The sequence below is a fragment of the Spermophilus citellus genome (genome assembly GCF_964194105.1).
Source record: "Spermophilus citellus genome assembly, chromosome: 5".
Classification (NCBI taxonomy): Eukaryota; Metazoa; Chordata; class Mammalia; order Rodentia; family Sciuridae; genus Spermophilus; species Spermophilus citellus.
In genome coordinates this window covers 116,978,959-117,006,226 of record NC_138186.1, presented here as the reverse complement: position 1 = coordinate 117,006,226, position 27,268 = coordinate 116,978,959, and the positions used below count along the sequence as shown (strand labels likewise).

At 47.8% G+C, this 27,268-nt stretch overlaps 3 protein-coding genes across 12 annotated transcripts in view; 2 read left to right on the top strand and 1 right to left on the bottom strand.

Moving 5' to 3' along the window:
- Nucleotides 1–261: 261 nt before the first annotated feature.
- On the top strand, nt 262–11,917 carry MICAL1 (microtubule associated monooxygenase, calponin and LIM domain containing 1). Of its 5 annotated transcripts, none has more exons than XM_081293689.1 (25): nt 262–1,113; nt 2,557–2,866; nt 2,947–3,154; nt 3,436–3,540; nt 3,858–3,962; nt 4,072–4,227; nt 4,809–4,909; nt 5,533–5,790; nt 5,998–6,113; nt 6,315–6,441; nt 6,618–6,696; nt 7,257–7,404; nt 7,823–8,013; nt 8,160–8,248; nt 8,392–8,433; nt 8,644–8,727; nt 8,856–9,012; nt 9,350–9,435; nt 9,701–9,977; nt 10,120–10,208; nt 10,453–10,566; nt 10,666–10,759; nt 10,955–11,054; nt 11,149–11,222; nt 11,646–11,917. In XM_081293689.1, the coding sequence occupies exons 2-25, from the start codon at nt 2,609–2,611 to the stop codon at nt 11,792–11,794; spliced, it is 3,207 nt and encodes a 1,068-aa protein (XP_081149815.1). In that variant the 5' UTR covers nt 262–1,113; nt 2,557–2,608; the 3' UTR covers nt 11,795–11,917. The 5 variants fall into 5 exon arrangements, with proteins under 5 accessions (XP_081149815.1, XP_081149814.1, XP_081149813.1 ...); XM_081293688.1 differs by having other exon boundaries at nt 262–1,490; XM_081293687.1 differs by having other exon boundaries at nt 262–1,490; nt 2,554–2,866.
- A 36-nt stretch (nt 11,918–11,953) lies between these two features.
- On the bottom strand, nt 11,954–15,313 carry SMPD2 (sphingomyelin phosphodiesterase 2). Of its 4 annotated transcripts, none has more exons than XM_081293693.1 (11): nt 15,272–15,313; nt 14,816–14,920; nt 14,496–14,592; nt 14,300–14,376; nt 13,877–13,970; nt 13,667–13,756; nt 13,345–13,427; nt 13,094–13,226; nt 12,899–13,003; nt 12,561–12,714; nt 11,954–12,465 (listed from the first exon to the last, which is right to left on the bottom strand). In XM_081293693.1, the coding sequence occupies exons 2-11, from the start codon at nt 14,863–14,865 to the stop codon at nt 12,089–12,091; spliced, it is 1,260 nt and encodes a 419-aa protein (XP_081149819.1). In that variant the 5' UTR covers nt 14,866–14,920; nt 15,272–15,313; the 3' UTR covers nt 11,954–12,088. The 4 variants fall into 4 exon arrangements, with proteins under 4 accessions (XP_081149819.1, XP_081149820.1, XP_081149818.1 ...); XM_081293694.1 differs by lacking the exon at nt 15,272–15,313 and adding an exon at nt 15,156–15,266; XM_081293692.1 differs by lacking the exon at nt 15,272–15,313 and adding an exon at nt 15,049–15,263 and having other exon boundaries at nt 11,955–12,465.
- The window catches only part of PPIL6 (peptidylprolyl isomerase like 6), a 31,370-nt gene continuing 19,392 nt past the window's right edge, over nt 15,291–27,268 (top strand). For 2 of the 3 annotated variants that reach the window (XM_081293697.1, XM_081293696.1), the window contains exons 1-3: nt 15,291–15,572; nt 21,203–21,298; nt 25,248–25,436. In XM_081293697.1, coding sequence (XP_081149823.1) covers nt 15,438–15,572; nt 21,203–21,298; nt 25,248–25,436 — 420 coding nt within the window. In that variant the 5' untranslated portion in view covers nt 15,291–15,437. The remainder of the gene's footprint in view (nt 15,573–21,202; nt 21,299–25,247; nt 25,437–27,268) is intronic. The other variant, XM_081293698.1, reaches the window with a different exon arrangement.

Sequence of the window (27,268 nt, the reverse complement as noted above, 5' to 3'; positions counted from 1 at the left end):
AGGAGAGGGATTTTGCCATTTATTTCTGTTACGTTAGAGTTTCCAGTGTAGCAGAGTCACTTCCTCTTATATGTCAATCTTTGATTTGTCACGTGTCAACACTGATGATGTGGAGCCCAGAAAGACCTGGATATCAGCTCTGCTGCTTGCTGTGTAACTTGTGCAGGTTATGGAACCTCTGTGACCTTCAGTTCTCTTTAATAAAATGGGACTGTTGTGAACACTGAGATTAAGGTAATATTCATAGAATGACATTCAATAAATGAGAATTGATGTTTTATTAATGATAATTAGCTGGATGGTTTTGGACAAGACCCTTTACTTTGGGTGCTGTTGCCTCACGAGAGAGCCCACTGTTTTTTGTCAGCACTGACAGTTTCTAAAGCATTCTTGAGCGCTGGAGATCTAGCCTCTTTCCCATACACCCCTTCCACTGCTTTTCCCCCAACTCCCGATACACACACCCAAGCCCCCCTTGATTCCCTTACTTCTCGTGCCCATTCGGAAGCTGCAGATAGTTCCCAGGAAATTCAATTTGTGCTCTTTGCCTCTGGTCCGGGCCTAAGGAGCAGACTTGTCGCAGGGGAAGTGTATTCCCAAATTAGATATCTTCTGGTGGGAAAGGTAAAGAAAATGCAGACGTCCTGGTGCCACTCTGAAACTGCCAGCTTCAACAAACTTATTGCAGAGGTGGAGCACCCTCTGGGACAGGGCTTGGCAGAATCGGTGCCGCAGGGGAGCGGGTGGTTCTGGCCTTGCCGGGGTGGAAGGGAGGCCAGGACTGCCGGCCGTGATCTGGCCGGACTGGCCCCAAGGTCCTGGAGCAAATGGAGTTTGCAGAGCCACGCCCTTGGGCGCCACCCTGCAGACGTGGGCGGGCCCGGGGCCGTCCCGAGTAGGGGGACCGCGGGCGGCTAGATGCTAATAAGGAGCCGATAAAGCCTCGGCGGGGCGCTGTGCCGCGTGCTGCAGTGGGCTCTGCGCTGGACTCCGGGGTCCGGGGCGCGCGGCATCCCGCGTTCGCCCTCCGCGCTTCTTCCGCCCCTTTCCTTAATCCAGGCCCCGGGGCACCAGCGGGCAGGAAGCGGCCCCTCTGGGCTCGAGAGCTTCTGGGTAAGTTGGTCAGCGGCGCCAGCGGAGCGCCTGGCTGCCAGAGGTAGGGGTGGGGGGAGCGCTTCCGGCGAAATGCCGCCCCGGGCGCTGGGGAACCACGCCTGACTGGTCGGCGAGTCCCCCAGCCACGCCCGCCCTACTCAGTCCCTCTCCAGACAACTGTCCAGAGCCTCGGTGAACCTTCACCACTGCCGCCTGTGGTCCAGCTCTCCATCCCTTAAGGCTGTTCCACCTCTCCCACATCCTTTGTCCCGGCGTTTCCATTCTGGGTCGCCCTTTCTTCCCCTTCGCGGGGGACCTCCTCCCCGCTATCCCCACCCCCAAGAGGGATCTTTGTCCTTTCTGAGGTCCTGTCTACCTTCGTTCGGGTGACTGTGGTGAGCGACTTTAGTCTCTTCCTGCCTTGGGTAGCATCGGAGAGACAGCCGGGAGTGGGACGGGGAACCTGCCCCACTGCTGCACGCAGTCCCCACTTTCTGCAAAGTCCTCTGTGAGCAACCCGTGCCCCACACCCTCTGGTCCTTTTCTGCCTCTGCGTGAGAAAGCCCCTCCAACCTCCACAAGCTGCGTGTGGGCTGGAGCGAGGGAGGGGGTACAAAGGGAGGCCTTGTCTCTGGAGATTCCTGGGAAAGCACAATGGGGCAGGGTGTCCATTGGGCTGAGAGGAACCTGGGAGAGGCCAATGTGGCAGCTGTTACCCTTATTTTCAGTAAGCTGCGACAAGACCAAGATCAGAGGGGGAAGTGTTTTGACCACAGTGAGTCAGAAATGGGTGTCTGTCACATAGTCAGTAGCAATATCCTCCAGCTGTTTGTGGAGGTAGTTTTGGTGGTGGGAAGTGGAACCTAAGCAGGCAGAGGCTCTCTCTCTCCTGTCAGGAGGCAAGCAACAGTGCTGAGGAGGAAAACTTTGCCCTGGGCGGCGGCAGACATATTCCACACCCAGCGTATGGCTGAGGCTGAGATGGGACAGTATGGGTCAAACAGCTGTGGTTGCCTATTAGGTCTGTCTCTGCCTACAGGAAGGTGAGAACCTTCTTACTGGTAGCCTGCCGTCTCCAAATCTGAGAAATTCCCCCACACCCCGTTTCCAGGGCCTGGGGAAAGCAGGCCAAGTTTCTGGTCCCAGGACTCCCAGGGATCCTGAATGCTTCAAGACCCCAGGACACAGAGACAGCTGGAGTCTGTATGGCTTCCCTGTGCCCTCTGTACCCAAGACTGCTGATTTTTCATTTCCAAATTTGGCAAATTTCACTTGGAGTGAAGGATAGCCACTGTCTCTGGAGCAGATCCTGGCAAGGAAGTTGGCTGGGAAGAGCAGAGTCAGTCAGGGGTGGACCCTTGGCTCCCTGTGGACACCAGTCTGCTCTTTCCTCCTCCTCTTCCTTTTCTCTTCCTTCCTTCTCCAGCCTCCCCCCTTCTCTTCCCTCTTTTTCTCCAGCAGCCACTCAGCTCTGCTCAGCTTCTTCCCTCCTCAGGGGCCCCACTGGGATTCTATGGCTTCACCTACCTCCACCAACCCAGCACATGGCCACTTTGAGAGCTTCCTACAGGCCCAGTTTTGCAAGGATGTGCTGAGCAGCTTTCAGGGGCTCTGTGAGGTCCTGGGGCTAGAGCCTGGTGGGGGACTGCCCCAGTACCACAAGATCAAAGCCCAGCTCAACTACTGGAGTGCCAAGTCTCTGTGGGCTAAGTTGGACAAGCGAGCAGTTCAGCCTGTCTACCAACAGGGCCAGGCTTGTGCCAGCACCAAGGTGAATATATGGAGAATGGGGGGGGGCAGTCAGAACAGAAAGGTCAGATGCCAAGCCTACCCTCCCCTGTGTGTTGGCAGTGTCTGGTGGTAGGTGCTGGGCCTTGCGGGCTTCGGGCTGCTGTGGAGCTGGCACTACTGGGAGCCCGTGTGGTGCTGGTTGAAAAGCGCACAAAGTTCTCTCGCCACAATGTGCTCCACCTCTGGCCCTTCACCATCCATGACCTGCGGGCACTTGGTGCCAAGAAGTTCTATGGGCGCTTCTGCACTGGCACCCTGGACCACATCAGTGAGTATGATATAGTGTGGCCTGGAGGGGTGGGTGCACCTGGGCCTAGAGACAGGCCAGTTTGGTTGGGGGACGGGATGCCACTGAGCCAGCAGAGAGGCAGAGTGCACAGGATCCATTTCAGCCAGGTGACCTTGAAGACCTAGGTCATTCATCTGTAAAATGGACAACTGGATGGAATGATTTCTAAGATCATTCTTCAGTTCTGACTAAGCACACACCAGTGCTCCGGGAGACTGAGCAGCCCTGAGTCCCTATACCTGATGTCCTCTCCCTTTCAGGCATCCGGCAACTTCAGCTGCTTCTACTAAAGGTGGCATTACTGCTGGGGGTGGAAATTCACTGGGGTGTCACTTTCTCTGGCCTCCAGCCCCCTTCTAGAAAGGGTGAGTACTTCTGTGCTTCCAGAATTCCCACCAAGGAGATCTTGGCCAGTGCATGAGAAAGGGTGGGGCTGGGAGTCAGCTGAGTCTTAAATGGTGAGGCCTGGGCAGACTTCTCAGCCTCAGCTACATTTGCAAAATGGGAACAGCGTTTCCTACCTACCTTCCTTGGCTGCTACAAAGATGTTATATGAGAGACAGTGTGTCACTGGTGCTTTCTAAACCTTGGAGTCCCTTACACATTTATTTCAGCTATTTCACTAGCTTAATAGCAGGAGCCCCTTCTGGCTTCCTTGTGCTTCTCATACACTCTGCCCTAGGGAGTGGCTGGCGTGCCCAGCTCCAGCCCAGTTCCCCAGCCCAACTGGCCAACTATGAATTTGATGTCCTCATCTCAGCTGCAGGAGGTAAATTCGTCCCTGAAGGTGAGTGCTTCCTTCCCTCAGAATAGCCAGCATCTTTGGACTCCTCCTGAGTCTTTCTAGCAGTTATACTCCTGGTCCTCCTGCCATACCAGCCTACCCTTACTGCTAGGCTTCACTGTTCGAGAAATGCGTGGCAAACTGGCTATTGGCATCACAGCCAACTTTGTGAATGGGCGCACAGTGGAGGAGACACAGGTGCCTGAGATCAGCGGTGTGGCCCGAATCTACAATCAGAAATTCTTCCAGAGCCTGCTCAAAGCCACCGGTAAGGGCCCCCTTTCATTGTCTTTCTTTCCCCTTGCCTGACTGGGCCGCCTCCTGCCCTCTCCCTCTCAGACCTGTCCTTAGTCCAAGGAAGCCCACACTTGTCCATCTTTGTGATACAGGTATCAAAAGGGGAAAGAACTGCCCCCACAGGGCCTAAGCAGCCATAGCCCCACTTGGCCATCCAGCATGAAAAGTCTTAGAAATTTCTTACAAAATGCCTAAGTTTTATTTGTGCTCCTTTATGCCTTAGTATAAAAATGATATAAATTGAAAACAGAAGTGGCACTTGAAGACGATGCCTTTATTTACTTTGGCTTTATACCACCATGTGGCCATGTAATGCAGGTTTCCCATCTGCTGCCCCACCCTAGTTTCCTTCTTTGTCCCAAGCTGTCAGGCCCTCTGAGCCAGGGACAGATGATCCTTTGTGCCACCAGGACTGTTTGGGCTCTGCGTGGAGCATTCACTACATCTAAGCTGTGAGCCCAACTCTCAGAGATAAGCGATGGTTGAGGTGTTTGGAGAGGTATCAGATCATCAGAAGAGGACTCATCCCCTGCCCCTGCCCTGTCTCCCCAGGCATTGATCTGGAGAACATTGTGTACTACAAGGACGACACCCACTACTTTGTGATGACAGCCAAGAAGCAGTGTTTGTTGCGACTGGGGGTGCTGCGTCAGGTGCGGCCCTGGGAGACTGAGGCCAGGGCTGGACACAGTCTACCCCTGGGTGTGGAGGCTCCCCATCCTCTCCTGCCTCTTCTCAGCATTAACTCTACCTCCACAAGCTCTGCTTCCCTAGGATTTATATGGCAACAGGAATCATATTCAGACAGGACTAAACTTTATGCCAGTTGTAAACCTTACACCAGCCATACTGTGACAAATGTGAGCTCCACGAGGACAGGGATTTTTGTCTTTGCCTCTTGCTTGCTGCTAATTTTCAGTGCTTAGAATGGTGTCTACCATGTGCTAAGTACTGTGTTGAGAGCTTAATTGGCATTTTCTCATCTAATTTTCATGAGTACCTTGTAAGTTAAGTATGTTGTTTCTAAAAGATGGGCTAACAGGCTCTGACAAGTTAAGGGCAAATGAAATGACAGTGATGATATTGGGCTACATGAACAGAGCAAGGCCGAGGACCCCTGAGGCGGGATGAGTGACAGAAGGCAGGCATTGGAATTCTATGCTACCTTTTCAGCTATTGTGTGGTCTGGGCAGCCCCTTCCTTCTCAAGGGGACAGGGCTGGCCAAATGACCCATCTCTCAGAGATCTCAGAGGTTCTGATCTGTTGTTCATGTAGGACTTGCCGGAGACTGATCAGCTTTTGGGTAGTGCCAATGTGGTACCCGAGGCTCTGCAGCACTTTGCCCGGGCAGCTGCTGACTTCGCCACACATGGCAAACTTGGGAAACTAGAGTTTGCCCAGGATGCCCATGGGCGGCCTGATGTCTCTGCCTTTGACTTTACAAGCATGTTGCGGGCAGAGAGTTCTGCTCGTGTTCAGGAGAAGCACGGTGCCTGCCTGCTACTGGGACTGGTGGGGGACTGCCTGGTGGAGGTGAGGTCTTCGAGGCATAGGGATCCCAGGTTGGGTGGGGAGCCTGCCTAATAGGAAGGGAGATGGTAAAAAGAGCTTGTTGAAGGGAGGAGCTAATGGCACAGTGGGTGAAAGCTCCCTCCCCCACTTTGACCTTGAGGCATATCTGGGCTTGGGATGCTCCCACTGAATTCTCATTGAGCTGTTTCCTGTTCCTCTGACCTGCAGCCCTTCTGGCCCCTGGGCACTGGAGTGGCCCGGGGCTTCTTGGCAGCCTTCGATGCAGCCTGGATGGTGAAGCGGTGGGCAGAGGGTGCTGAGCCCCTAGAGGTGTTGGCTGAGCGGTGAGGCCCGAGTTGGGAAAGTAGTGAAGGCAGGGTGGAATATAAGACAAGGTCAGAAAAAGGGGTAGGGGGCACTGAGGGAACAATTGAGGGTATGGGCAGAAGGGAATGCAAGAATGGTTGGCAGTTCTTGAGGCTTGGATGCTGACAGATGCCCTCCCCTTCATGCTCCTGCCCCTCCCACCACTCTCACACCCTCAGTGAGAGCCTGTACCAGCTTCTGTCACAGACATCCCCGGAAAACATGCACCGCAATGTGGCCCAATATGGGCTGGACCCAGCCACCCGTTACCCCAACCTGAACCTCCGGGCTGTGATGCCCAACCAGGTCAGATCCCCCAGCACCCCCACCAAACTTCCCAAGTCAGCTTTCTTCTCCCAGGCCAGGCCTTTCCTATCCAGTCATTGTCTCTGGGGGTCTGTCCTACCTCAAGTGGGTCCCTCCCTCATGGGCTGAGGGGCTGTGTGGTCAGCTGCCTTGATACCTGAGGGGGGCTGCCTTAGGTACGAGACCTGTACGATGTGGTGACCAAGGAGCCTGTGCGGAAAAGTGACAAGACAGATGCAGGGAATCCAGCCATGGGTGAGCAGGCCATCTTCCTGGGGAATGTCCAAAATATGTCCCAGCTAGTGTGGTGCAGCAGCAACCTGAGCGCTGCAGCCTCAGGACCAATGAGTGAGATGTGCTGGGATACTCACTGTTTGGTGGGGCAGTTTGGGGCCTCTGAAGAATTAGAGGGGCAGCAGAGCCCTGAGCAACCATTGTTTGCCAGCTGTCTGGAAGTATTTCAGTATATTATCAAGCTGTACTACACTGCTCTTGGCTCTTCTGCCAACCCCTCCCAGCCTTGCAAACCCCAAAACACCTTTACTGAGCCTCTGAGCTTCCCTACCAGCTCAGCTTGCAGATCTCTGCCCTCTACGTGGCCAGCAGTGATTTCACTTTATTCATCCCCCACTTTATTCCAATAAGGAATGGGAAGGAGGTGCTGCTGGCAGTGAGTGTTAGGCTGGTGGTGCCCCAGGATGGGTGAGGGAGTCCCTGACTCTAGCTCCTATACAGATTGCCACACTCAGTAACTGGGCTATGCACCAGGTGTAGGGCAGAGGGGGCCTTGAGCACAACATAGTTTTCCCTTCCAGGGTCAGCGGGCACCCAGGAGGACCTGCTACGCTGGTGCCAGGAGCAGACAGCTGGGTACCCAGGAGTCCATGTTACTGACTTGTCTTCCTCCTGGACGGATGGTCTAGCTCTGTGTGCCTTGGTGCACCAGCTGCAGCCTAGCCTGCTGTGAGTTGGGAATTGGCATGCCTCTGCCCCTCTCTCTGCCTCTTGGTAGGGAGATCATCATGTGGGAGTTAGTAGCTGAGTCCCAGTTCCACTCCTACACATATACACCCTGCTGTGCATACCCTGCCTCCCTGGAGATAGTATTCCTACCTGACCTGCCTCCCTGCCTGACACAGAACCAAATGTATTAGGTAGAGGTGGGTTTTCAGTGGTAGAGGAGGCCCCCAAGGTCAAAAATGGTTGTCACTGTTGGTGGGAAAGGTAGGTGAGGGAGGAAGTAGAGAGAACCACCTTATGTGCCCTCATCTCCCTTATGGATCCCCTGCCCATCCTGCTGGCCTTAACTCCCCATCCCTCTCCCCCATCAGTAGAACCAGGTTCTTGCCTCCCATTGGCTTCTCTCTTTGACATCCCACAGGGAACCCTCAGAGCTGCAAGGGGTGGGGGCTCTGGAAGCAACTACCTGGGCACTGCACGCAGCAGAGCATGAGCTAGGCATCACACCAGTGTTGTCTGCACAGGCAGTGGTGGCAGGCAGTGACCCACTAGGCCTCATTGCCTACCTTAGCCACTTCCACAGTGCCTTCAAGAGCATGTCCCACAACCCAGGTGAGCTGGAGGGTAGAGGGGGTCAGGGAATGTGAAAGGGAGAGAGGAGGGGGTGACCTCTGAGGATCCACCTGGGTGGGAGAGTGACTGTTTGGAGGTGCAGTATCGACCCCTCATCTACCCTGACACCCAAATTCTGCCTTCAGGTCCTATTGGCCAAGTCTCTCCAGGTACCTCTAGTGCTGTACTGTTCCTTGGCAAACTCCAGAGAACCCTGCAACGGACCCGGGCTAAGGTGGAGAACCTGGAGCAGGGTTGGAGCTGGGCTGGGGGTGTCCTGCGAGAACCCTGGGATAATGGAGAGGATGATATTCAGAATGGGAGAAGGGGAGACCTGGGACTCAGGCCTCATGTTTATAGCTATAGGATTTGTTGCAGGAAAATGGGGAAGATACTGGTGGCAAGAAGCCTCGCTTGGAGGTAAATGCAAGCAGGAATGGGATGGTTCCCTTCCCCATATCCTATTTCCCTTCCCTGACCTGTTCCTCCAGGTCTTGCCTTCCACCCCAGGTCCTGTAGTCCCCAATCCTATCTCCCTGCCTAGACTCAGTCCCTTCCCTTCCAGCCCTTTCTCTTTCCATGCACACATCCCCTCCCCACCTGATCCTGTCTGAGCACTTAACTCCTTAGGTAGAGGCTGAGACTCCAAGTACTGAGGAGCTACCTGTCCCTGAACCCAGTGTACCTCTGACACCCCCATCTCAACCTGAGGAGGTAAGAGCCAGGGTGGTGTCTACAGGCAGAGGCATGGGGAGGGCAGGGAAGGAGTGTTGCAGGGAAAGGGAAGAACTTTGTAGCTAAGCCTTGGCTCCAGCTGACCTGTGTCCTGGGGGTCTTTGCAGGCCAGTGCTGGGGACCTGTGTGCACTCTGTGGGAAACACCTCTACATTCTGGAACGCTTCTGTGTGGATGGCCATTTCTTCCACCGGAGCTGCTTCCGCTGCCATACTTGTGAGGCCACATTGTGGCCAGGTGACTATGGGCAGCATCCAGGAGATGGTGAGTGGGCTTGGGAGACTGCTAGAAGGACTTTGAGCCTGGTGGGGTTGGGGGTGGGGCTGCAGGGGAAGGAGCTTGAGGATGGAGAGGAAAACGGATGGTGGGCAGGAGGTGGAAACAGGCTCAACATGGCACTTTCTTCCTCTGAGCTTGGAGACTTCTGTCCTCTCCAAAGCTCCAGATATGGGGTTCTAAGGAATCAAGAGGGTGGCAGAATGGCTCTTCTTGATTCTAAGGAATCAAGAGGCTGCAACTCCTGTAGCCTCTACCTCCCCTGATAAATTTTTTAACATCTGGGCACTCAGCTCTCTATTCCTGATGCCTCTACTCTTTCCAGGACATTTCTACTGTCTCCAGCATCTGCCCCAGTCAGGCCACAAGGAGGATGACAGTGAAATAGGACCTGAGAACCCTGTAAAAACTGTGAGTGTGGGTAAAGGGGGTGTCTCAGCCCAAAACTCTGCTGGGGGTTAAGTGAATGCTGTCCTCCACTGGACTGTAAGCTCCTCAAAAGCAGGAATGTTTGTCTGGTTGTATTTAGTGTTATATTCCAGTATCCAGAGCACTACCAGACAATGTCTACTGGATGGTGTTAAGTAAATGCCAGGGCCCACATTGGCTCAAAAGGAGTGGTTTCAACCTCTACGCTATACAGATTCCTAACCAGATCACATGGTGGCTTTTCCAGGAGCTTCCCACACCAAGTGAGGACAACCTGCCAGGCCCGTTGACTCACACAACCCCACAGGGGGACACCAGTCCTGTCCCAAGCCCCAGCCAGTCTAACCGTCGTCGGCTGATCCGCCTCTCCAGCCTGGAACGCCAGCGGCTCTCCTCTCTTAACATTAACCCTGAACCTGAAACAGAGCCTCCTCCCAAGCCCCCCCGCAGCTGCACGGCCTTGGCCCGCCAGGCCCTGGAAGGCAGCTTTATGGGCTGGGGTATGCCGGGCCAGAGTCAGCAAGGTGACTTGGACTGCTCATTCCACAAGTGTGGCAACCTGGGGTGTGGATGGGTTAGGAGTACTGGGATTCCTACAAGGGGATTCTAGGGAATATAAGGGAGGTCATGAGGGTACTAAGCCATGTCTCCCTCTCATCTGCTCAGTTCTTAAGGACATAGAGAAGGAGGAAGAGAGTCCTTCCTCCAGTGAAGAGGAAGAGGAAGATGTGCCTTTGGACTCAGACTTGGAGCAGGTGACTGACAGGAATTTGGCCACCCACTCTGTCCAAGCCAGCATACAGCCACTAATACTCTCCACTCTCACCACAGGAGAAACCACAGCCCACTGCATCCTCTTGGAATGTCCTCTCACCTAGTCTGACATTTATGCCTCTAGGTCTCCATCTTGTCTAGCAGAACTAAGCCCACTTCCAGCCTCTTTTCTCCCCTTCCCAGTTTTACGCACTCCTACCCCTGACTGGCCCAACTCTCCCACAGGCCCTGCTGACACTGGCCAAGAACTCGGACACCATGAACAAGTACCCTACATGGCGCCGGACTCTGCTGCGCCGGGCTAAGGAGGAGGAGATGAAGAGATTCTGCAAGGCCCAGGTGAGGCCTAGGGGTTGCTAGTTCTCACAGGGATCACAGTTCTATGTTTGGATCAGAGCTCCTCCAGTACTGTTGCTGAGTAATCTTGTACCTCTTCAGACAATCCAGCGGCGACTAAATGAGATTGAGGCTGCCCTGAGGGAGCTGGAAGCTGAAGGCGTGGAGCTGGAGCTTGCCCTAAGGAGCCAGAGCAGTGAGTGAAGCTAGGACACCACTCTGTCTCCTAGAACTTTGTTTAATCCCCAGCTGAACCCCAGAACCACCAGGCTCTGGTCCGGTCACACAGCTCTATACACACAATGCCCTTTTTTCTTGTCACCCCCCAAGCCCCTGACTCCTGTTTTCCTAGCTAGAGGTCTTGTGACCATCCCTTCTTCCTTCTTCCTAGGTTCCCCAGAACAGCAAAAGAAACTCTGGTTAGAACAACTGCTGCATCTTGTCCAAAAGAAAAACAGCCTAGTGGCTGAAGAGGCTGAGCTCATGATCACGTAAGGCACACTGATGGTGATATTGGCACAGAGCTAAGCCCAGTCCTGTGGGCACCCTGTATAGCTGTGCCTCTTCAATCCCTGACCCCCACAGGGTGCAGGAGCTGGACCTAGAAGAGAAGCAGTGGCAGCTAGACCAGGAGCTAAGAGGCTACATGAACCGTGAAGGTACGTGGGACCCCTCATGAACGTGGATCAGGCAACTCCTCATGTATCTCTGCAACAATCAGGAGAAAGTCAGGAGATGGGACTTGGAAGCCCCCACACTCTTGAACAATCAGGGCTGCACAGTTGGGTTTTTATACAAAATTTCCTTCAAAAACAGTGCTGCTGAGCTGGGGTTATAACTCAGTGGAAGAGCACTTGCCTAGCATGTGTGAGGCACTGGGTTCAATTCTCAGCACCACATACAAATAAATAAAATAAAGGTCCATCATTCCAAAATATCTTTTAAAAAACGGTGCTGTTGCTACTAATACTAGAAAACCACTGGTGTGGAGTAACCTCATTTTGCAGGCTAAGAAGCAAAGCTGAGTTGTAGAAATCACACAGGCTAATTCCTCGTTCTCTAAGTTTCACCTTCTCTTTCAGAAACCCTGAAGACAGCAGCAGATCTGCAGGCTGAGGAGCAGGTCCTGAAAAAGCTAGTAGATGTGGTGAACCAGCGGGATGCCCTCATCCGCTTTCAGGAGGAACGCAGGCTCAGCGAGCTGGCCTCAGAGACAGGGGCCCAGGGCTAGAAGATGGTGGGCTACCTACCTTCTTCTCTACAAGGAAGACAACCTCATCCCAGGACAGTGCCACCCCTGCTCATCTAGGCTGTTTGGGAGAGGCCTCACTGTTGACAATAAAAATATTTCTGCTACAGATAGGGTTTGGATACATGCTGATGGGAGCAGGAGAGGTGTGCAGGCAGGGAAGATGTGTCAGAGCCCTAATGTCTACATTGTGACAATCAAACTGATCCTAGGTTCTCATCAATGCCTCTACAAGGAAAAAGGCAGAGCCACTAAAATGTCAAGCTTTATTGATCCTCAGTTCTGTCCCCTCTCCTGCCCCAGGAGCAGAGCTAACTGAGGCTCTGAGCTCAGGTCCTGGGCTTCCCTTTCCCTTCCAAGCACATGCTGGAGTTCAGTCTGGACCCTACACAAGCCTCTGGCCTCCTGCGTGTGGAAGAGGTAGACTGCGCCTGCCCCCAGCACCAGTCCTACATTGGGCGTCCAAAGCAGTATGGCCACTTCCCTGGCCCTTTCTTCTGCTACAAGGAAACAAAGCAACACCAGGAGAAGCAGCCCCACACCAATCACATTGCCAGCGAAGGCAGCCCACCAACGAGCCTGGGCTATACCCAGCCCCAGCTCTGTCCAGGCCTCCCTCAGCACACTGATCAACGGCAATCTCCCTGCTGGTCCTAGAACAAAGCAGGGCAGTGGAGTAAGAAAAGGTCAGAGTGGAGGGGCTGCCTTGAGACAGTGAAGAGCCAAGGGAAAGAGTGGGGTGACTCACCATAGGTAAAGCTGGGATTTTGCTGGAGGGGACTATGTCTCACACAGAGAGTAGCCATGAGGGCCTCATGATCAGAGAGGGGGGTGCCATTGTAGGGGCCATGGCCTGCAGTGGATTTGAGACTCTTACAGGAGATGCAGAATCCAGAAACCGCCTAGGAAAAGTAAGGGTCAGAGAGAATCTTATGTTGGAGGGCCTCCTCCCAGAGAACCAGCTTCTAGTATCCCATTCTCTAGCCATCAGTAATCTAAGACTAGACCAGCTGAATGAAGGATGAGAATAGGCTGGTGACAGTAATAGACACAGTAAGTGAAGGCATGCTGTGGAGAGAGCCTGACCTTGTAAAGCACGTAGTCAATGCGGATGCCACATGGAAATGGCTCCAGATCCTTCTGGCTGACGTAATGGTTCTCAGGTACCATGGTATAGCCTTCTTCAAAGCCCTAGGGAGTAGCTGGTTCATGGTAGGATATGGGGCAGGAAGAGAGAGAAACTGGGAGTATAGGTGAGAAAACAGCTAGGTAGTTTCTCACCTTAAAGTCCTGGGTCTCAAGGTAGGCATCATGCAGTCCTGTCCACTCCCTCAGCAGGCAGCAGCCCAGATCTTTTGGGTGCATGTTGAGGTCCCCACACAAAAGAACCACGTCTGCCTTCTTGGATGTGTGGCTGGTGAGCCAGGTCAGTGAGGAAGGAATTCTTCCCTCGCCCCCATTGCCCTAATCCTAGCCACACCTCAAACCCTGGGTCCCAACCCACTTCCCCTGTTAAGCCTAGGCTCACACACTGGATGAACTGGGCCAGTTCCCAAGCTTGGGCCACACGATGTGCTAGGTAGATGTCCTTCTGTCGGCTGTACTCGGCATGGAGCTGAGTGAGATAGATGAGATTATAGCAGTAAGATTAAGGGTCCCAGGAGCCTGTGTAAATCAAGCTTGTGTCTGTCACTAGTTAAGGTATCTGGTACACAATGGGTAAGTCTTGCCCTATTGCTACCTTAGGAAACCCTTACCCGATAGCTCCTCCTCAGATACATAGCAGAGAAATCCCACCTCAGTCCCAGGATTAGAATGCCTGTCCAAGCCCTAAGCACTGGTAGCTTCACTTACGTGGGTCACATAGGCATTGAGCACAAGTCCACTTAGATGGAACACCAGGAGTCCTACAGCCTTCCCACAGAACCAATCACCATGATGGATCTGCAAGCAGGAGGAGACAGGAACTCATAGCACTGCCATCTTCCATCTGCCCAGCCTCTGTAGCTCCAGGAAGTCTGCCTTCTCTACCTTGTGTTAGTGGGGGTGAGGAGGGAGGCTTACCATGTAGGGGTAGCCATTGAGGGTGTAGACATGCTGGATGATTTCCTGGATTGGGTGTTTGGAGAAGACACAGAGGCCACTGCCAATGATTCCGCTGTAAGCCAAGCCCTGCTTAATAACCAGAAAAGGTGGGAAACACCCAGCCCTCTTCTCTCTCCTTATTTCCCAGCTCTGATGAGCTCCTCTCTCTCTACTGCTGGGATCAGTCTCAGAACAAAGCTCAGAGACAACAGCCTCTGCAGGAGGATGAGGGGGCTGCCCGATAATAGGCGGAGATGGGCTGAAAAGATACGATGTTCCCAGTTCACCCTCTCCTGCTCCTTTACCCAGAGAAGGAGGTAGGCAGGTGCAGGGAAAGGGAAGGGTTGGCAGGGTCAAGAACCCTCTGGTCTGAGAACAGGTTCAGGCCTGCAGGCTTCTCACCTCCTGAAGTAGTGTGCAGCTGGATAAGTGAAAGACAGTTTCTCTTTCAGGCACTGGAAGTCCTGCTCACTCCACACCTGAGGGAAGGATGAGCATGCCTGCCTGGCCTTTCCCCCAAGGGGTGGGTGTCTCCTCCAGTACCCCTTCCCAGAGCTCCTCCCAGCCTGGGATCCACATCAGAGATGCACAACCCCACCTCTTCCAGTAGAGCCAAGTCGAAGCTCTCCATATTCAGAAAGTCTCCCAGACGCTTCATGCGGTCAGAACGGTGCCTGCTCACGTAGGGAAGACCCCTAAGGAAGGGAAGGGAAAGGCGGGCCAGGGAAGGTGACTGCTAGTACCACTGGAGTTGGGGCCGATGCGGCGCCCTGTCGGTTCGAGTTTCCCCTCCACCTGAGATCCCGGAGGCAGGATGGGGTCGTGATCCAGCTGTGAGGAAGGACTCCCTCCTCCCTCTGGCTGTGCGGGTGCGGAAGGGAAGGAGGCCCCCAGGCAGCACTCGGCCGGCCAACTCACCAGCAGTTGAGGTTGAAGACCCTCAGACGCAGAGAGAAGTTGGGCTTCATGGCGGGGATGTTCCGGGGCGGGAGTCAGGAGTCAGTTTGCTTCCCCGAGACGGTCCTGGCGGGGGCGAGAACAAGAGCAGGCGAGTGGTGCCTTCTCCCCGGGCGATGCGGACAGGTGGCCAGTCGGGACCCCGTACTCCCCACACCCACGCAGCTCCGGCCTCGGGCTGATTCCCGTGTTACCAGCACAACCCGCCCGCTGGCCTAGATTAGGCTGCGCGCTAACCCGGAAAAGAGATCTGAGAAACCCGGCGTGCAGGAGAAGGACGCGCACGAGGCCCCTGGGGTACCCGAGAGGGCTCCCGGGCGGGCGGCTCCGTGATCCTTTGCCCAGAGGCTGGTTCCCGGCAGCCGCAGCCCACAAATCCCTCGGTTGGCCCCCTTCTCGGCCCGGGGCCTGGCTCACCAGCAACAGGCTGCAAGTTGAGAGGCCCCGCCCACGCCGCCGGCCCTTTGCTCCACCCTGCCCCGCCCACTGCAGGCGTCGGGGGCGGGGCCGCGCGGTTGCCGTGGCAACGCGTGTTTTTTTTTTTTTTTTTTTTTTTGCTCGGGGTTAGTCTACTAGCTCCGCCATGGACCGCTTGCAGAGGTTGCGGCCCACACCCGCCCCATGCAGCTCTAAGTCGCCGCCCGAGCGACCGCTGCAGGTGAAAGTGGTGGGGATCTTCAAAAGCTCCAGCTTTCAGGTTGCGAAGTCTACTGCTGAGGTAACCGCAGAAAACCCCCCCAATGCGGCGACCCTCCAGGCTTCCCGGCCTCGCGGCGTGGATTATGCGCCTCGATGTCTGGTGCAGGCGGGTGGATGTTCTACTGGAGGAAGGGCGGGCTGGCTGGGACCACCCCCACCCCGGGAGCGCAGAAAGGACACATTCGGGTCAAGGGGGGGCATTTGGCTTGGAGTAGGGCGACATGTAAAGGGAGATCCCAGTAAAGGAAGTATTCAGAACCTTCCTGGGAAAAATAGTAATTACTACTCCTACGTATTTACACATTTTATTCCACATTAATTTTAAAAATTGAATTACAGATTTATTAAAACTCATGAAAAAAAAAGTTTAAAGTGTTACTCTAACTCGTGGATTTTTACAAACTCCTTCCCCAAGTGATTTTCGAAAACTATTCACTTGGTAAGATTTTTTTTTTAATTGCTATAACAATCACTACATTCCGGCAGAATTAAATGCCTAACGGATTTCTTAACAAGTGGCCCCAAGTGTTTGAACAATCCCAAAATTTCTTTGTAAATATGCAAAATGGCATAAAAAGAAACCACTGAAAGAAACTGAAGAATTTGGCCATGTCACTCATATTGCCAGTGTATGAAATGTTGAAATGTAATATTCCACTGGTCTCTGGGGTTTGTTCCAAAAGTACTCTCCAAGCCAAGTTTCTCTTCAAAGCCTCACTAGACCCCACAAACATGTCTTATTGGTATTTTTATCTACCAAAGTATCCTGCTGGATATTGGATAGCAAAATGTTATTCCATACAGAATTCATCTTAAGCAGGCCTTCTTGCCTGTTCCAGAATCTACAGAGTAAAATCAAAAAAATAACTTGCAAAATAAGGAAAATTTAAGTGAAGAAAACAGGTGTTGGGACATCTATGAATATGATACAGATTGATCAAAAGAAGTGGAAATTATGGGCTGATGGGGCCAGTAACATTTTATGCCCAAAATTTTATTTAATAAGAACATTCTTGTTTTTCTTAGCTCCTTTTCTGAAGGCCCATGTTTTCTATGCCTGGTAGTAAATATAAGTGGGCCATAGGGTCTCAGTCACAAGTATTCAACTTTGTCCTGATATTATAAAAGTAGCCAGAGATATATAAATGAATGGTGGTGTTCCAATAAAGCTTTATTATGAACACTAAATTTTCACATGACATGAAATATGATTTATCTTTTGATTTTTTTCAATCATTTTCAAATCTAAAAATTAATCTTGGCTTTCAAGCCTTACAAAATAGGCAGTGGACCAACCCCTGCTAAGTCAAGAAAACAATATCTTTGATATGTTAATAATGTAATTTCCCCTTTCTTAAGCTTTTGCCTACTGTAACACTATCAAATATGAAAACATATCAGTGTAAATTCAGTTAGTACTGTCTTAATAGAGGTTATGTGATTATATTCCTGGCATGATCATTTATGAGCAATCTCAGATCCCTGATTTGCTGTAAAAGATTAAGATTCATAAGGGGTAAGGATAAGTACATATATTTTAATTTGGACGTAGTTGATTCCAGACCAAATACTAAATTATAAAGAAAAGTATGATGTGCTTAATTTGAATACTACTGGGTTTGCTGGTTACTCCAGTTAGTTCCTCAGTTAGAAACAGCAGTCATCCTGTAGGATTTCATCAAATAGAGCACAGAAAGTGGAACTGAGCCACCAGACATTGTTGTTTTTGTTGGATACAGTAGTCTAAGAAGGAAATGGCCCTACCACCGTTTTCCTCTTCTGCTCTCGTGAGTCCCAAAGTAGGACGCACTTATGTCCTGGATTTCTTGCCCTTGGAATACTCACCCCTGATGAAGTGTGCCAAACTAGTGCCCTTTCAGTCCACAACAGGGTCTCTAAGCACCAGCCTCACTTGACAAGGTGCCTACTCCAGCAGCTGTTACTTTTTCCCAGTTGGCCCAACCACTTCTCAGACCTGCTGGGAAAGTGGGACCTAATTGTTGTTGCTTCCACTGCTTTCTCTTGCTTTAGGGGGATACAGTGAAACTAATATCAAGAACAAAACTTTTTTAAATTATTCATTTGTTTATTTTAACTAAGTATATATGACAGCAGAATGCATTTTGACTCATTGTACACAGCTGCAGCACAACTTTTCATTTCTCTGGTTGTACAGGATGTAGCGTTGCACCATATGTGCAGTCATACACTTACCTAGGGTAATGATGTCCATCTCATTCCACCATCTTTCCTGCCTCCACACCCCTGCCTCACCCCCACTTTGCCCAATCATATTTCCTCCATTTTTCCTATGCTCCCTAGCCCCCCTGCTCATTATGGATCAGCATCCACTTATCAGAGAGAACATTTGGCCTTTGGTTTTATGCATTAGCTTCTTTCACTTACCGTGATATTCTCCAACTCCATCCATTTACCTGCAAATGCCATAATTTTATTTTCTTTTAATGCTGAATAATATTCCATTGTGTATATATACCACAGTTTTTTTATCCATTCATCTATTGAAGGGCATCTAGGTTGGTTTCACAGTTTAGCTATTGTGAATTCAGCTGCTATAAATATTGATGTGGCTGCATTACTATAGTATGCTGATTGTAAGACCTTTGGGAATAGACTGAGGAGTGGGATAGCTGGGTAAAAAGGTGGTTCCATTCCAAGTTTTCCAAGTACTCTCCATACTGCTTTCCAGATTGGTTGTACCAATTTGCAGTCCCACCAGCAATGCATGAGTGTGCCTTTCCCCCCACATCCTCGCCAACACTTATTGTTGTTTGTATTCTTGATAGCTACCATTCTGACTGGAGATGAAATCTCAGCTTAGATTTGCATTTCTATAATTACTAGAGAGGTTGAACATTTTTTCATATATTTGTTGATCGAATATATATCATCATCTGAGAAGTGTCTGTTCAGCTCCTTAGCCCGTTTATTGATTGAGTTCTTTGCTTTTTTTTGGTGTTAAGTTTTTTGAGTTCTTTATATATCCTGGAGATTAATGCATGTGGCAAAATTTTGCTCTCAAAATGTAGTCTCTCTCTTCACCTCATTGATTTTTTCTTTTGCTGAGAAGAAGCTTTTTAGTTTGAATCCATTCCATTTATATATCTTGATTTTATTTCTTGTGCTTTAGAAGTCTTGTTAAGGAAGTCGGGGCCTAATCCAACGTGATGAACATTTGGGCCTACTTTTTCCTCTATTAGGTAGAGGGTCTCTGATCTAATTAAAAGTTTTTTTAATTTTCTTTTTTTGTAGTTGTAGATGGACAGAATGCCTTTATTTTATTTGTTTATTTTTATGTGGTGCTGAGGATCGAAACCAGTGCCTCAAGCATGCTAGGCAAGCACTCTGCCATTGAGCTACAGCCCCAGCCCCCCTCATCTTTTTATGACAGAATTGCTAACCTGTAAGAGTTTTCTTTTTTTAAATTTATATATGACAGCGGAATGCATTACAATTTTTATTACACATATGGAGCATAATTTTTCATATCTCTGGTTATATACAAAGTATATTCACACCAACTCATGTCTTCATACATGTACTTTAGATAATAATGATCATCACATTCCACCATAATTAATTACCCCATGCCCCCTCCCTTCCCCTCTAACCCCTCTGCCCTATCTAGAGTTCATCTATTCCTCCCATGCTCCCGCTCCCCATCCCACTGTGAATCAGCCTTCTTATATCAAAGAAAAACATTCTGCATTTGATTATTTGGGATTGGCTAACTTCATTTAGCATTAGCTTCTCCAACTCCATCCATTTACCTGCAAATGCCATGATTTTGTTCTCTTTTATTGCTGAGTAATATTCCATTGTATACATATGCCACATTTTTTTATACATTCATCTATTGAAGGGCATCTAGGTTGGTTCTACTGTTTAGCTATTGTAAATTGTGCTGGTATAAGCATTGATGTAGCTGTGTCCCTGTAGTATGTTGTTTTTAAGTCCTTTGGGTATAGACAGAGGAAAAGGGATAGCTGGGTCAAATGGTGGTTCCATTCCCAGATTTCCAAGGAATCTCCATACTGCTTTCCTTATTGGCTGCACCAGTTTGAAGTCCCACCAGCAATGTATGAATGTACCTTTTTCCCCCACATCCTCACCAACACTTATTGTTGTTTGTCTTCATAATAACTGCCATTCTAACTGAAGTGAAATTAAATCTTAGAGTGTTTTTTTTTAAAAAAATATTTTTATTAATTATAGATGGACACAATACTTCATTTGTTTATTTTTTTTTAATGTGGTGCTGAGGATCGAACCCAATACCCCACACATGCTAGGCAAGTGCTCCACCACTAAGCCACAATCTCAGCCCTTGGAGTGGTTTGATTTGCATTTCTCTAATGCTAGCGATGATGAACATTTTTTTCATATATTTGTTGATTGATTGTACATCATCATCTGAGAAGTGTCTGTTCAGTTCCTTGGCCCATTTATTGATCTGGTTATTTGTTTTTTTGGTGTTTAACTTTTTGAGTTCTTTATATACCCTAAAGATTAGAGATCTATCTGATGTGTGAGGGGTAAAAATTTGCTCCCAAGATATAGGCTCTCTATTCACCTCATAGATTGTTTATTTTGCTGAGAAGAAGGTTTTTAGTTTGAGTCCATCCCATTTATTGATTCTTGATTTTAATTCTTGTGCCAAAGGAATCTTATTAAGGAAGTTGGGGCCTAATCCCACATGATGGAGATTAGGGCCTACTTTTTCTTCTAGTTTTATTCCTAAATCCTTGATCCATTTTGAGTTTTGTGCATGGTGAGAGATAGAGGTTTAATTTCATTTTGTTGCATATGGATTTCCAGTTTTCCCAGCACCATTTGTTGAAGAGGATATCTTTTCTCCAATGTATGTTTTTGTCACCTTTGTCTAATATAAGGTAATTATAATTTTGTGGGTTAGTCTCTGTGTCCTCTATTCTGTACCATTGGTCTTCCAGTCTGTTTTGGTGTCAATACCTGTAAGAATTTTCTATAGCCTAATGTATATAAGGCTCTGAGGATGATCTCCAATTCCATCCAAATAAATAAATAAATTTTTTCTGTGATTCATACAAAAAATTGTATGTTCAACCAAAACATACTCAATATTATACCTAAATTCTACACCTAAATTTATTGAGTATTTACTTCTCTTTTTCCTAAGGTATATAACCACAGTATCCTTTTGATCTCCTTACATCAATGAATTACAGCAGTAATATTTACTTATTTTCCTTCAAGTAAACTATCTAGAACCACTGAGATTTAGCAAGAGTTTAATTTAAGGAAAAATTAGTCCTGAAAGAAGCAGATCATAAAACTATTGGCATAAACTCATTTGTTTATTCAGTTGTCAAGAGTGATTGATATACCATGAGCCAGATTCGATAGTAGATGGGCATACAGTAAGGCCAAGACATAGTTCTTGCCCTCAGGATCTTATATTCTAGAAGTCAGAGACAAATAAGCTCCTGTCCTAGTGTGGGAAGAGAGCAGAACAGCGCATCTCAGTCAGACTGTGGCCTAGGTATGGGCTGCATAAAACTTCCTGGAGACTCCATAAATATTTGGGGAAATGATTTTGACTTTAAAAGAGAACTCACTTTAAACTAATTATTGTATTTTGAAACCTAGAGTCTGAAGATGAATTATCCATCCAAATTTGAAGATCCTATAATGGTTCCTCTTCAAGAATTTGCATGGTATCAATATCTGCAGGAGAAAAAAAGGGTAAAGGATATTTGGGACATGGGGGATGTTGACAACAAGCAAAATTTAGCCTGAATTATTTATCTGTGCATTGTTTTGGGAACAAAATGAAAGTTATTTTTAATGAAACTAGATTTTTAAAAAATATTTATTTTTTAGTTATAGGTGGACACAATATCTTCATGCTATTTTTATGTGGTGCTGAGGATCAAACCCAGTGCCTCACTCATAATAGGCAAGCACTCTACCTCTGAGCCACAGCCCTAGCCCTATGAAACTAGATTTTTTTTCTCTAAATGATTTCAATCATTTTACCAGATGGACTTTTTTTTTTAACTAGAATATTTTCCAAATTTTCCTTTGGAGAACATGTGATAAAGGTAAGTTTAAAATCCTCCGTGGTGTTATTTATCCCTGCTGATGTTTAACCCTCTCTTCCTGTGATACCCTGGCACTCAAGTTGCTGTGGCCTGGCTCTTACTCTGGAAGGAGCCGGTGTTGTACATCACACAGATTGCCGAGGGTTTGTGTGACACTGTTACACAGAGGCACTTGTATGACAGCCTGAAGCTCTCACAGGGCATCCTGTCTCAGTTGGTGCTTCTTTTTCCCCATTCTCCCTTCTGCCATTACCCTTGGAAAATCCCAGACTTCGGGGCTAGTGGAGCTTGTCCAGGGATGGTAGATAGGGCTCCTCTTTTGTGCCACCCTGGTCTCTCTATAGTTGTGCCTGGAGCATGTGAAAAAGAGAAAAGAAGGTGGTGATCTGGCTCAGCAATCTCTCATGTTGGGGCGTGTAGAAAGGGTTCTACTTACTGCTTCTTTTTTCCTGGTTTAGTCCTGCACAGGATTCCCAGTCCTGGTTTCTGTGTTCCACCTCGTTTCTCCAGTAGATGATGAAATTTCCATTTCCCTGATCTGAGCAGTTTCAGTCGTTCAATGCTTGGTTGCATAAGGATATCCTGTGATCCTGTAATTAGGTACAATGTAAATAGTGTTGCTTTATAAGACCACTTCACTCTCTCTTCAGTCAAATGAATGGTGCAAGACTGAGTCAAGAATACCAAGAATAGGCTGGGCACCATGGCATATGCCTGTAATCCCAGCAGCTCAGGAGGCTGAGCCAGCCTCAGCAAATTATGGAGACCCTAAGCAACTCAGCAAGACCCTGTCTCTAAGTAAAAAATAAAAAAGGGAGGGGGATGTAACCCAGGGGTTAAATGCCCCTGGGTTCAATCTCTAGTACGCCCCCCGCAAAAAAAGAATAGCATTTGTTAAGTCACATCATACTTTTGTAGCCATTTTCATAAGAATTCACAAAGAACAATGGTAAACACATATATATGTGTATGTGTATACATGTGCGTGCGCGCACACACACAGACACACACACACACCTATTCCTTACACAACTGGGGTTACCAATGGTCCTAGTTTGCCTGAGACTGAGAGGCTTCCTGGAATGTAGCACAGTCACAGGCAAATTGGAACAGTTCATCACCCTAACATAAACAATACTTTTTCTAAATTTTTATTATCAAACATAATACTGCCATCCAGTCTCATGCCCTCTGCCTATAGGAAAACTGTGATGTCATGGTCTGTGGATTGCACCTGGTCCTCTTGTACATTCCCATTGTCCTCTTGAAGACCAGTTAGCCGGACACAGTTGTACATGCCTATAATCCCAGTGATTTAGGGGGCTGAGGCAGGAAGATCACAAGTTCAAGGCCAACCTGGGCAACTTAGTAAGATCCTGTCTCAAAATTAAAAAAAAAAAAACAAAACAAAAAAAACAAAAAACTAAAGAGGACTGGGGATGTACTCAGTTGTAGAGAACCCCTGGATTCCATCCCATCCCCAGTACTACAAAAAAAAAAAAAAATGTAAATTTTACTCGCCAGCCTCCTCCCTCTCCAATCTGGACTGCCTGGAGGTGATTTGTGCTCTCCTGCTGTCTTTCTCCTTGAGGCTTCCTAGTTAATCACGGCTGCTTCTTGCCACCTATACTTTATTCCTTATCTTTACTTTCTTTCCTCTGCCACACTCATCCTCTGGATATCTGTCACCTTAACCTTTTCTTCCTTTTCAAGTCAGTCTTTTGGTCCTTCTTTAATGAGAGCTTTGTGTCTTATGTTATATGAAGTGCTTCTTAGTGCATGTGGTCTTAGTGAATTAGTTCATTAGGCCAGCTGGCCTTATGCTTCAGCAGAATTTAATGCCCCTCTCAAGGGATGGCTTCAGGTCTTTGGAAGGGCCTCTCTCTCCCCTCTAAAAAAGGCTGCATCATAGGTCCTGGATGAAAAGTCCTAGAAACTACCAGGTCCAGTCTGCTATCTCGAGGCAAGCAAGGAGTCTCCTTATGTACAGAAGAGACAGAGATAAGGCATTTTCATCTTTAGCCTCTAAATAAAATGTACCATCTACTGCATTTCTCCCATAAGGCTAACTAAAATGTTCATGATTAGATTTTTTTACTCCCTTTTTGGGTTTTAGGTCTAGCAAAATATAATACTGGTAAATTGAACATTCCAGGAACTATTGACACATAGTTTCTATCAATGATTTATGGTAGAACATGAAGAAGTTTTTCTCTGCCAGGAAGCAGGTTTTGAGAGGATCATGGGAAACAAGCAGCAGGATATTAAATCTTGTGAGAGAAGCTGGGAATGGCTAAGTTGGCAAGTTGGAGGCAAACTGTTCTCTCAAACTTATTTTTCTAAGTACAGTCTCCAGACCAGCAGCATCAGCATCTCCTTGGATGTTTAGAAACGCAAATTCTAAGGCCCCATCCCACAATCAGAAAGTCAGATGGGCCTTAGGAATCTGTGATTCCAAAGCCCACTACAGTTTGAGAATGGCTGTACAAAGATATTCATGGTTTTCCAGAGCTGGCACTTGGTAATTGGCAGATTTCAGAGGGGATGTAACTCAGTAGCCATGCACTAAGGATTCAGGAGGTTGACCAGCAGCATTTTGTGGATGAAGACACTGACACATTTCATTTTGAGGGGCTTCTTCATTGCTTGACTGGGTTTTGGAAATCCCTGCTGGCCTCCTAGGAGGCATTTTCCTAAAGGTGAGCTCCTCCATTTTTGCCCCCTGTACAAACAAAACAAAACAAAACCATTCTCTTAATACCTTGCATTGAAAAATCATCCCTTAGCTGGACATCGTGTAATTCCAGCCCATAATTCCAGCAGCTCGGGAGGCAAGATTATAAGTTCAAAGCTGTCTTTAGCAACTTAGTGAGGCCCTAAACCACTTAGCAAGACCCTGTCTCAAAATAAAAAAATTAAACAGTGCTGGGAACAGTAGTTAAATTAAACAGTGGTTAAAGCATCCCTGGGTTCAATCCCCAGTGCTAAAAAACCAAAATAAAGAAAGAAAATCATCCCTTACCCAGAATCCTTAACCTTCCCAAGCATGCACACAGTAAAATGTGTTTGGTAAATGAAGAGACTGCTCTTTTCTTCTTACCCTCTGGTATTTAACCCAGGGACATTCTACCACTGAGCTACTCACATCCCTATCCCTTTACTTCATTTTGAGAGAAGGTCTCACTAAATTGCAAAGATCACTCTCAAACTTGTGATCCTCCTGCCTCAGCACCCCAAATTGCTGTGATTATAGGTGTATGCCACGGTGCTTGGCCAGAGTTGCACTTTGTTTCTGAGTAAATATAATAAGTATGCTCAGCATATAATGACTTTTATTACCAGAATTACCATCTATCTTCTATGATTATAACATTTTTAAGATTAGTTTTTTAAATCATTCTGTGCTTTCATGATGTTTGATTACTTAAAATGATCTTAAATTCTCTTTCACAGAAGACTTTTGAAAGGTGGTAAAAGCATATTTTTAAAATATTCAATCCTAGAGTTGATTCCAAACTCTGGCTTATGGATAGAAGTTGTTTGTTTGTTTTCTTTCCTTCATTACATTTTTTTTTTGTCTTTTCCTATAGGAACTCAGGGATGAAACATGGGAATATTCTTCCAATGTGATGTGTTTTATTAATGATAAATTCCTCGGTGATGCATCTGATCTGCAGAAATGGGCCCACAAGGTGTGGGATATAGTTGATATTAAGCCCCCTGCACTTTATGAGGCACTTACTGTGGATTTTTCCACAAAATTCTTGAGAGACACCAAGGCAAGTTTTATATATATATATATATATTTTTAAAGCAAGTTATATTGATTTATTTTTTTTACAAAGTAAAATAGTGAATTCTTTGATCATTTATGTTGATTCAGCATTCATTATTCAAATTCTAACAAAAGGAATATAAAAAGTAGGAGCCATGGGTATAAGCCTTTGGTGACTATTAAGATTCACTTGCAAAATACTGTAGGAAGGCAAAGTTTGGCTTGGTGCTATAGAGTAAGCATTATTTCTCAGTAGGTAAGCTGCTTGGGGAGAACTCTCTGCTCAAACATTTCTCCTCCATTTTATAGATTTATTTGCATGAGTTATCCACTTTAAAATATAAAAACCCCTGTCTGCACTTCTTTTTTTATTATTTATTTTTTACTTGTAGCTGGAAACAATACCTTTATTTTATTTATTTATTTTTATGTGGTGCTGAGGATCGAACCCAGGGCCTCACATGTGCTAGGCGAGCACTCTACCACTGAGCCACAGCCCCGACCTCCCCTGTGTGCACTTCTGTAGTCCCATCAGCTATAGAGACTGAAGTAGAAGGATCTCAAGTTCAACACCAACCTGAGCAACTTATCAAAACCTTGTGCCACAGTAAAAAATAAAAGGGACTGGGGATGAAGCTTAATAGTAGAATTCCCCTGGGTTTAATCTCCAGCATGCCAGAAAAAAAAAAAAAAAAAAAAGAGGGAAAAAGAGAGGGATAGGGAAAAAGAAGAGAAAGAAGAAGAAGAAAAGGGAGGAAGAAAAGTAAGGAAGGGAAGAGGAAGGAGAGGAAAGGAAAAGGGGGAAAAGTGTGAGATTTTAAAGCATGACACATAGTTGGTGAGAGCAGACCTCACAGACACTGGCAATTTCCAGTGACAGGATGGTGAGAAACATGAGGTCCAGGGAGGTGAGAGACAGGCACTAGGATGGCGATACAGGTAAAGATACTTTGTAATTTTGCTCTGAGACTTTGTTGTACTGACAACTATCACCTCCTAGAAATAATTTTAAGCCCATAGTGGCCTGTATACACAAAGTGACACATTGCTAGCATCTGAGGTATGCAAAGGCAGAGACCTTGCTTTATGGATCCTCATTTAACTACTACCTTGAACCAAAATAAAACATAGTGGGTGCTCAGTGAATGTTGGGTTGAATAAGCAGTGCAGTTTAAAAATGCTAGAAACTCTGGGGTGTGTGGAGGAATGTTCAAGGGTCAGAAGTCTGAAAGTACATGGTATATTCTGGGAATGATGGGACAACAGGGAAGCCATAATTAGTAGGAAATGAGACAAGGAAATGAGAATATCAGCCAAGACCGTTGGTGTCAACAGCACCAAGCTACTTAAGGAAAGGAGGGTATGTATTGAAATTATGTTGGTTATCTGACAGTTGACAGGAAAGCTGGAGAACCTGCTTTGAAAAACAGGTAACCAAGGAAGGCCAGATAGGTAAAAACATGGCAAGAGTTATGTGGCAGGAATGTGTCACCAGGATGTTGCTGCAGGCAGGTGCTGCTGGCTTTAAATTCACAGAGCCACCATCATTGAGACCTGGACTGCCCTTTTGTCTCTGCACCACTCCTTGGAACTCCAGGGCCCCAGGCAGGAGGGCTTGTCTGGCAAGCCCCAGTTTTATTGCCACAACCTGGTTGTCATAGGCTAGGGGAGAGGGAGAATCTGGCCCCTTTAGGTTCTAGTGAGAGCAGTTGGGCCCTGCAGGGAGTTTCCCACCAGAAAGAGTGTTCAGAAGTTAAGAAAAAGGAGGAAAAAAATAATAGATAAAAAGAAATTATGATTTCTCAGACAGATTATGATTTACTGTCCATTCTGAAC

Bases quoted from the DNA above. Each gene is read 5' to 3' on its own strand.
- SMPD2 (XM_081293693.1), bottom strand. From the start codon at position 14,865: ATGAAGCCCAACTTCTCTCTGCGTCTGAGGGTCTTCAACCTCAACTGC. The intron at 13,757-13,876 runs GTAAGCCTCCCT...TCCTGCTTGCAG, and splicing joins TCAATGGCTACCCCTACATG to ATCCATCATGGTGATTGGTT. The intron at 12,466-12,560 runs GTGAGTCACCCC...GCTTTGTTCTAG, and splicing joins AAATCCCAGCTTTACCTATG to GACCAGCAGGGAGATTGCCG.
- MICAL1 (XM_081293689.1), top strand. From the start codon at position 2,609: ATGGCTTCACCTACCTCCACCAACCCAGCACATGGCCACTTTGAGAGC. The intron at 3,155-3,435 runs GTGAGTATGATA...TCTCCCTTTCAG, and splicing joins TGGCACCCTGGACCACATCA to GCATCCGGCAACTTCAGCTG. The intron at 8,249-8,391 runs GTGGAGAACCTG...GATTTGTTGCAG, and splicing joins TGCAACGGACCCGGGCTAAG to GAAAATGGGGAAGATACTGG.